The following is a 9,972-nucleotide window of genomic DNA, read 5'->3' on the forward strand; positions in this document are numbered from 1 at the left end:
TTATATTACTGATGGAATATTTTTGACAAATTTATATTTGTCGAAAATGTAAGAATTTTTGACGAAAATTAACAATTATATAATTCATGGTGTATGTTAATTTCAGTGATCCAACTATTAAATTAAAAGTTATTAAGTTTTACTAATAATTAATATAGAAAAAAAATTGATTAGCTTTGGAATAAATTGTTTGCTAACAATATAGTTGAAAAATTAATTATTTTAAATTATTTAACTAGAATCTTATTAAAAATTTACTATATGATCTTGATATTTTTATATAACTAATATCTAGTTTTAAATTTGATATGAAATTATTATGATATAACTAGATAAGATTTTAAATTAGTATTTTATTAATAGTTGATAATTAGAAAATAAAATAAGGATAAGTACATTTTTTGAATTTTATATCTTAGATTTAAGATAAATAAATGTATTAAGTTAATTAATAATTTATTTAAAATGTTAAAATTTAATTTATAAGTATGTAATAAATAAATATTCATAATTTTATAAATTATATTATCATTATAAATTCTAAAAATAATATTTTAAAATATATAAATTATTATTTAAACTTTTAAATTTATAATAAATAACTTAAATTATATCATAATATTAATTTTAAATAGAAATAAGTAGATTGTTAATTATAAAAGTAAGTATATATACAAATAAAGATTAATTAAATTTAATATAATTATTATCATTGGTAATATAATTATTATATTATTATATTTTTATAACAGTCCAGACACACTGGAATGAGAAAGATCTAGAGATAGTACAAGTATGAGATTATATAGTTGAGAAAGTTTCCCAAAAATTTTGCAAGTAAGGACAAAATACGCTGAAAAGTGAAGTGTCATGAAATGAAACACTTGAGAGGTTAAATATGAAGGGTGTTACATTAATAAATTTATTAAAATGGAAAGAGAAATTTTATAATGGATAAATCACATAAAGAAATTTTCTGATTGATTTTTTTTTTTACGCCCCTTTTTCGACGGATTTGCATCCGTCGAAAATTCTATATTTTCGACAGATATTCCTTTTTACCGATAGATTATGTCCGTAAGAAATTTACGTTTTTTTTGTAGTACAAACAAGGAGACATATTAGATCAATTATAGTCTATAGATAAACAGGTTAACCTAATCATATTATACACATCTTTCTAAGAGAGAGAGAGTTAGAGAGAAGTCTCTGAGGGTTTTTTGAGAGGCATAAAACCTTAAACTTGTCTATCTATGACAATACCAAAACTTTGCTCTCCTCATGCTCGTGTGGACTAAGTAAAGGAACCATCCTCTTTGGTGCTTGGGTTGATTAAAGAGGAAGAATGTGTTCTTCTTTCAATTGTATAGAGGGCACTACAAAAGGCATAAAACACATTTCAAAAGTAAAACCTAAAACCTTAATATGGTTCTAGGCAATATATGATCATGAAAATGAATTGTTCTACTCATGGGTTCTTCTTTTTATTAAAATTGTTTTTAAAAATTATCCATAAAACCCTAACATGTAACAACAAAATAACCCATGATCAACATCACTTCTTTATCTCTCTCCAAACCCTAAAACTAAAGAACATGAATCTCAACAATCTCAACTTTCATCTACCAATTCAACTCAAAACAATCATCACCACGCTCATATAATCGATATAAGCTACAATTAAGATTCTCTTATCTCAATTAAAATTCCTAAGAATAAGAAATTGGGAGGGAGAAAATTGTTGAGATTATGTTCTTGAGTTAAGGGGAAGGAAGCTTTAAAATTCTAATTCAACTTTAAAATGATGATAACAAATATTTAAGTAAAAAATATGTAATTATCATAATTCATTCATTTTTCCCCTACACATAATAACTCCTTATTTCTAACTTATTTATTTATTTTTTATTTATGAACATGGTCAAAATATTAGACTAATCTATATACACAAAATGTGACGTTAACTGTGGAATATTTATTTTAATTATGAGAGCATTGGATCACCTAATTTTTTTATTATAAGAGTCTGTTTGAATACAAGTTATAAATGTTTTTGAAAGTTTCTCTAATAGAAATAAATAATATTTTTGAATAAAATATTTTCAAAAACATTTTCAAACTTGTATGCAAACAAATTCTAAATAACGTATTCTCAATTTTGAAGCAAACAAATTATACAAATGGGAAGTGAAAGAGAAGTGATCAAAGAAAGATGGAGTTTGAATTTGTTTAGATAGAAGTTTATAAATGTTTTTGAGAGTGTTTTTTTTACTAGAAATAATGTTTTATTTTCAATGGTGAAGGTCTGAAAGATGTTTGTTTCTAACTTATATTCAAGCATACTTTCGTCTTATGTCTCACGTGACGTCACTAAGCTTTTAACGGGCCTGAGACAAAGAGTAAAGGCCCAGGATCTCTCTTGGGTGAGGCATAACCACCGAACAGGCCCAATAGTTAAGAAAAACAAAAAACTTTCCAATCCCATCCTGAGCTTGAGTTTGAAAGAGAAGATGATGAGAGTGAAGCACAACATTGCAGCATGGTGGTGAAATCAGTGACACGTCAAGGCCTTCTCTCCCTAAATCCCAACCCCAATCCCACCGTCGCTCTCTTCCGCTCCCTCCCCCTCTCCCTCTACCATCTCCGCCGCCAGTTGCCGCGCCTGGCCGTCACCGCGGCGGACAGAGAGGCTCTCCGGTCGGCGGAGGCGGAGGCGAGGCAGCTGCGGGGGCCGCAGCTGGAGGTGGCGGAGCTGAGCGAGGTGGCGGAGGAGTGGCGGAGAGCCAGAGTGGCATGGCTCTGCAAGGAGCTTCCCGCGCACAAGGCTGGGACTCTCGTCAGGATACTCAACGCGCAGAAGAAGTGGATGACGCAGGAAGACGCCACCTACGTCCTCGTCCATTGCTTGCGCGTTCGCGAGAACGAAACTGCGTTTAGAGTAAATCTTCCTCTTCCTCATTACCTACAATTTCTCTTATAGGATCTGTTTCCGTTAATTTTTCCATAAACACTGAAAAATAACTCATGCATTTCGAGAAACTTATTTTAATTTTTCTTCTTATTTTCTCTTTTGTGGAGAAGCTTATCCAAACACAATCTAACTTGTATTGGCTTCTTTAGATTAGTTAGTTTTTGCTTATGAAAGAAGGTTATTTCATTTTTTAGCCATGTTTATTGAGAAGGTGATCCAAACAGTCTTTTAATACTACTCTACCAAAGAGTAACGAGTTCAACTTATGGAAAATGTTAACAAGAGTCCTTAAGTTAAGGCATTGATATCGAAAGTATAATTTTTTTTATTTATTATTTATTGAAAAGTGTATTTGCACAATTTCTGGTATAGCTTTATTGTACTTCCTCCCTCTCATAATAAGTGTTTCATTAGAAGAAAAAATAAGTCTCATGCTAACTTTTCATTGCAGTATTAATTATCTCTTTTTTATTTATATCCCTAATAATATTATGTAGAAAGTGATTTTTGTGTTGTATCATTTCAAGAAAAAAAAATCATAAGGTTAATTTTGTAAAATTATTATTTACTTTCATCTATTTATAAGTTTTATTTTGTCTGTGTAAAATAACCTAAGACGAAGGAAGTAGTTTTCAATGAAAATTTTATACATATTGATTCATTTCATTAACCAATGTCCTAAAGACATTGATTTGCATGGCCCTTAATTTATATACACTGTCATTGTAAAACTTTTTTTTTTACACTGTTATGTAATAGTAAAACTTTATTTTTACACAGATGTGTTATAGGAGTTCACCTTGTTGTCATATCATTTTGATGAATATGATGATGTCGTAAAGTGGTCATGTCTTATTGGATATATGTGTAAAGAAGGTTAGGTGGATTGTGCATATCTATGATGCATCGATACAATAAGAGCAGTATCCAATACAACGATACGATTATTTTAAAATATATATATGATATAATATGTGTAAGATACATATTATCATATATATCAATATTCATGAAATATAATGTGTAATTGTAATTTTGATCAAAATTTGTAAACATTAAATATATAAATATATAATTGTTATTTTGCAAATTCAAATTAAAAACATACTTATTGTACATTACTAAAAACAAATAAATTATAAACCATTTCCTCATAAATTACTTTTTATTATTTACCATAGAAATAATATTACCAATTTCATTTCTTTCTTAAAATTATCTATATAGAAGACAATTTTTATTTAGAGTTCATCAAGGGCCAATGTTTCTATGTTTCTATATTAAATATGTTTATATGTCTTATTTAGCTATAATGGATCTTTCATAATTTATTAAAAATTTGGATACTTTATCGATACGAATCACCAATAAATATCAATGATGTATCCGAGAGTATCAGGATTGAATAAAATTTTCATAATATTTTTAAAGGTTGGGGTACTTCACAAATACATATTGATGAAGTATCTAAGAATATCGTATCGGATACAGATATGTAAAGCAAATTGAAGTATTAGTGCTTCATAGTTATATATAAATTAAATTCATTACAAATTGGCTATTTTGTGTTGTGCATGAAGTGGTGTAAATTGTTATGGATTGACAATGTTGTTTTAGAAATTTGTGAAATTTACATTTTGAGAAGTTCCAGTGCTTTGAAACTGGGCGTTAGCTGTAGTTTACTATGGATTCAGGGAAAGCTTTTGCTGATATTGGTTAATCATTAGGTGATGTGTCTGTTTCTGGAGCGTTGTGAATAAAGGCGTAATAAGATGAAAATTTGTTGTGGTCTTGTTGGCTATATAAATTTGGTGTGGAATATTGAATGGTGCAAAGCTTCCCTGTTGCTAGTTTTGTATTGTTATTCATTATGGAATTGTTTGAACCTTAAAAAATGTTGTTTTATTAAGTCAGTCCTCTTCCTTCCTGTGAATTGGTTTTATTGCTTGGAATTGGTATTTGGCTGTAAATAGTTATTTGCTTGATTACATAACCAGAACATCTTACAAAATCTCTCCATGAGCTACTAGGTTTGTTCACAAATTTGATTTCTTTTGTCCTTCCGTAAGGTATACAAGTGGATGATGCAACGAAATTGGTATCGATTTGATTTTGCTCTTGCTACCAAGCTAGCAGATTACATGGGTAAAGAGCGAAAGTTTTCAAAGTGTCGTGAGGTATTTGATGATATTATCAATCAAGGCCGTGTTCCTAGTGAGTCAACATTCCATATATTAGTCGTTGCTTATCTTAGTGCTCCTGTTCAAGGTTGTCTGGATGAAGCATGCAGCATCTACAATCGTATGATTCAGTTGGGTGGTTACCAGCCCCGTCTTAGCTTGCATAATTCCCTCTTCAAAGCTCTTGTAAGCAGTCCAGGGATGTTGTCAAAGAATTACCTTAAGCAAGCTGAGTTTATATACCATCATTTGGTTACAACTGGACTTGATGTGCGTAAAGATATTTATGGGGGCCTAATTTGGTTGCATACCTATCAGGATTCCATAGATAAAGAAAGGATAGCAGAATTGAGGGAAGCAATGCTACGTGCTGGAATTGAGGAGGATAGAGAGGTGCTAGTGTCAATCTTGAGGGCTTGTGCAAGGGAAGGGGAAGTGGAGGAAGCAGAGAAAACATGGGTCAAACTTCTCAAGTTTGAAAGTGATCCCCCAGCTCTGACTTTTGTTTATAAAATGGAAGTCTACTCAAAGGTTGGCATGCATATGAAGTCATTGGATATATTTAGGGAAATGCAGTCAAAACTAGGTGAAACAGATGTTGCAGCATATAGTCAAATAATAGAGATACTATGCAAAGCAAAAGAATCAGAATTGGCAGAATCAATCATGGCAGATTTTGTCAAGAGTGGTCTGAAGCCCCTTACGCCATCGTATGTTTATTTACTAAACATGTACTACAATTTGGAATTACATGAAAAATTGGAAGAGGCATTCATCCAGTGCATGGAGAAATGTCGTCCTAATTGTACTATATACAGTATATATCTGAATTCTTTGGTGAAAATAGGTAATATTGACAAGGCCGAGGATGTATTTGGCCAAATGAATCGTGATGCCTCTATTGGTGTTAATGCTCGCTCATGTAACATCATTTTAAGTGGATACCTGTCTTCAGGAAATCACTTAAAGGCAGAGAAGATCTATGACTTTATGTGTCTAAAGAAGTTTGAAATTGAATCCCCATTAATGGAAAAGCTTGACTATATCATGAGCTTGAAAAGGAAAGTTATTAAAAGACCAATAAACCTGAAGCTAAGCAAAGAGCAGAGAGAAATCTTGATTGGGTTGCTTTTAGGTGGTTTGCGGATTGATTCTGATGAACAAAGGAGGAACCACATTATTCGTTTTGATTTTGATGGGAATTCTGGTAGCCATTATGTTCTGAAGAGTCATATATATCGCCAGTTTTATGAGTGGCTGCATCCAACTTGTAAGCCAAGTGATAACAGCGAGAACATACCAGATAAGTTTTGCACCATTGCAAGCTCTCATTTTGGTTTCTATGCAGATCAGTTTTGGTCAAAAGGTGAACCTACGATTCCGAAACTAGTCCATAGGTGGTTGTCACCGTGTGTTCTTGCATACTGGTACATGTATGGGGGCCATCGAAATTCATCAGGGGATATTTTGCTGAAAATAAAGGGAAGTCGTGAAGGTGTTGAGAACATTGTCAAAAAGTTTAAAGCCATGTCCATGGATTGTAAAGTCAAGAGGAAAGGAAGAGTATTTTGGATTGGTATTCTGGGAAGCAATTCAACTTGGTTCTGGAAATTGGTTGACCCGTATATTATAGAAGACAAAGATTTTCCTGAAATAGGTGACGAGACAAAGGAGCAGGATGCGATGAAAACTGAAGATATTAACTTCAATAGTGATTCAGTCGAATGAAAAAGGCTGATAATACATTAATGATCGTGGTTGGAGAAGGTTTTTAAGGAGTTTTCCTGGCCAGATTGTGCTATACACCTGTTTCTAGAACTTGTTTGATTTCTGTACTTCCACATATTCTTTTACCGAGTCACTGCAATAGTTGCAAAATGAAGGCTTTCTTGAATATTTTGTATCCATCCTCTGAATTATTCTAGTTGTATATTCCTAATTTTGGGTGCAAAGATAATTAGAGAGCAGGGACTTCACTGTATTATCGAGTATCTGCGAGAAGAATTAAAAACTGTATTATTCTACGTATATTAACTATATTTAACATGGTTGAAGCATTACTTGTAATGTTCGTTATTCTTGTTCAACAGTTTAATTCCTTAATTGGGAACATTATCCTCTATTGCAAGTGGTGACACTCACTAATCCAAAATATAAGCCGAAATCATTTAGGAAATTATACAATCTTATTGTTATCTCTCGTTCTGGGAAAAAAGGTTTTTCCCATTGCTGACAAAATCACATTTCAAGGTTATTGTGATTCAAAGGTATTTGAATTGCTATGCTGATTGATAGCATTGCTAAATTTCTTTAGGATATGAATTATTCTATTGTGCAATGTTTTATAGAATAGTATTTCGGTTTTTTGGTGCAGATGATGCTGCACTAGTTTTTGAAATCAAATCAGGTATGAGTAATTATGCGGAATCCATATTTAGAATCTGCAGAGTTCAAAGTTTTCGGACTATGATTTTAGTGTGGTTCAACGAGGATTTATAATGGGTTTTCAAACAACTTTTAGGCCAATAAATCAGTTATTTATGACAACATTGAGATGACGGCGTCAAAGTGGAATGGAAATTTGTTAATGGAAATGTTGAAGGTTTATGATGCTCACAGATTGATCTTGTGGCCATATATTGTTGATCTATTTGTGCCTTTGGAAGGAAAACTTGAAAAAGAATCTAAAGTTGTGTATGATTCTCTCTAGATAAATAACTTATTGCAATGTCAAGAATGTAAAGTTGAGAGAGATAAAGAGAAGCACACTAAATGTGATCTACATTCAGTCTTCAACTAAATCAGTTGATATTTTTCACTATCAGCAATTTGTTCTTTTATAAACACAATTGTACACAGAATAAAGATAAACATAAAAACCCAATGTTTTTTTAAACCCTCAAAAACACCTTGATCACTTGTAGGAACCTTATACAAGAGAACCATAAGAAGAAACCTTCTTAAGAACAACATACAAATGAAGAAAAGTAGAGATATCACCTTATCCGTGTGAAATATACACAATTGAAAAACCTTAGCCAATGACTCCCATTAATTCTTGATTAAGCTTCATAAAGTACCTTTGATTTGTTGAAAAAAATTTGACAAATCATATACCAGTTCCTTATGTGAAACAAGTTATTAGTGAAAAACAAGTTCTTGATTCTATTTATCAGAACCATGATCAACTAAATAAGTAATAACTTGATATGCACAATACCTTGATCTGATTACATTACTAGTAGTTTTAATATTGCATTCTTCTCAGCCAAAAAAAAAAAAGAAAAAAATTCTTTTTAGTTTTATTTAATTAAAGTGAAATTACCCTTAATATTCTAAAAAGTACATAAGATACGTTAGGAGAGTAAGAATATAACCATCTTGCAAGGTCCTCAAAGGGACAAGGACACCAAAACTCGAAAGCTTAAATATTCGTTGCAACTTGGTGAATTATCAGCATTATATGATGATATACTCTTTTTAATATATATATATATATATATATATTTTTATATATATATAAAAGAAGAGATTCATTTACTTTGGAACTTATTTTATTAAATAATTCATATTTTATATCAAATCTCAATGATTCAACGGTTGAATTTAAAGTTTTTAATACATAATTTAAGTTTATAAATTTTTAAAAAATTTAAAAATTATTTGATATTTCATTATATTAATTTAAATATTTTCAAATTTTTAAAAAATTTGTAAACTTGATCTACATATTAAAAATATTAAATTCAACGGTTGAATTGTTGAAATTTGATATAGAAGGTAAGTTATTGAATGAGATAAGTTTAGATAGACTTAATTTTTCATATAAATCCTCCACATAGAGGTGGGGCAACTATTTATTCATTTAAATTTACATAAATGTTATTTAACAATAAAAATGTATACAGAAAAAGTGTTACCAATTAACCTTCGTTTTCATATCTAAAAGATTCCATCCTTTAGAAAGGATTGAAATACAAACTCAAGCTGCTTTTATAATTATAATGGATTGGAAACAAATAGATGCCTTCATGAGCAGGGAGGTGGTAGGAGGCTGACACAAATACCTTGTACCCATGAACTGGAGCTAGTCTTCACGTGAAAGATGCTTTTGGTATGGGAATTTTCATGTCTCTTCATCTAAAGCTTAGATAAGGTATCTTATGTACTTTGGATACAACCAAGTTGGGGTGCTGTAACTTTCATGAAAGTGAGGGCTAATTGGTATGTTCACAAAATAGTGTAAAAATGAATCTAACCTTTACTAGTAGTTATGGGAGGGTGAACTCAAATATGTTTTTAGTTCAATTTTATGTTGACTAGTTCTTTAATAATTTTCATTCTTTCATTAAGTGGTTCTAATTAAATTTGTGGCTTGTGAAAGGCATTCTTAGTTAACTAAGAAGACCCAACTTTCCCAAAAAAGCAATATTTGAAGCTTGATATTATGTATAAAATATAGTGTGGGGTGTGTTGTGAGAAGCCATAACTTAGATAAGTATGAAACCAAGGTCACTGTTACAGATACTATATATTTTCCTGGATTCTCTAGTTTTAGTAGTGTGTCCTGAAATTTCATTATGATGCATTAGTTTTGGTCATCAAACTTAAGAGGATTGGTTGGCAATTGGAAAAACCTCCACAAACCACTAAGTCAAGCTACCACACCACCTTGTCTTTGTCAAACAAATCAACATTCCTTACCATCCACTTATGTTTCTGTCTTTTTTTTTTTTTCCTCTCTCTTTGAAATTGACTGAATAAAATGTTTTGTTAAGTATACCTGACAAGTCCTCCCAAGTCATGGCCCATAGCCTGGTT

General features: G+C 31.1%; 1 protein-coding gene across 1 annotated transcript; it reads left to right on the top strand.

Annotated features, from left to right (window-relative positions):
- Positions 1-2,477: 2,477 nt before the first annotated feature.
- Positions 2,478-7,218, top strand: OTP51 (endonuclease). Its single transcript, XM_020361594.3, has 2 exons — positions 2,478-2,938; positions 5,041-7,218. Exons 1-2 carry the CDS (start codon positions 2,540-2,542, stop codon positions 6,877-6,879), a joined length of 2,238 nt encoding a protein of 745 aa, XP_020217183.1. The 5' UTR covers positions 2,478-2,539; the 3' UTR covers positions 6,880-7,218.
- The last annotated feature ends 2,754 nt before the right edge of the window (positions 7,219-9,972 follow it).

This window comes from Cajanus cajan, chromosome 11 (genome assembly GCF_000230855.2).
Source record: "Cajanus cajan strain Asha chromosome 11, NIPB_CcT2T_4, whole genome shotgun sequence".
In the NCBI taxonomy this organism is placed as follows: domain Eukaryota; kingdom Viridiplantae; phylum Streptophyta; class Magnoliopsida; order Fabales; family Fabaceae; genus Cajanus; species Cajanus cajan.

What these genes read in the sequence shown, in the direction of transcription:
- OTP51 (XM_020361594.3), top strand. Translation starts at nt 2,540, where the DNA reads ATGGTGGTGAAATCAGTGACACGTCAAGGCCTTCTCTCCCTAAATCCC. An exon ending in AGAACGAAACTGCGTTTAGA is followed by an intron (nt 2,939 to 5,040) that starts GTAAATCTTCCT and finishes TCCTTCCGTAAG; the next exon opens with GTATACAAGTGGATGATGCA.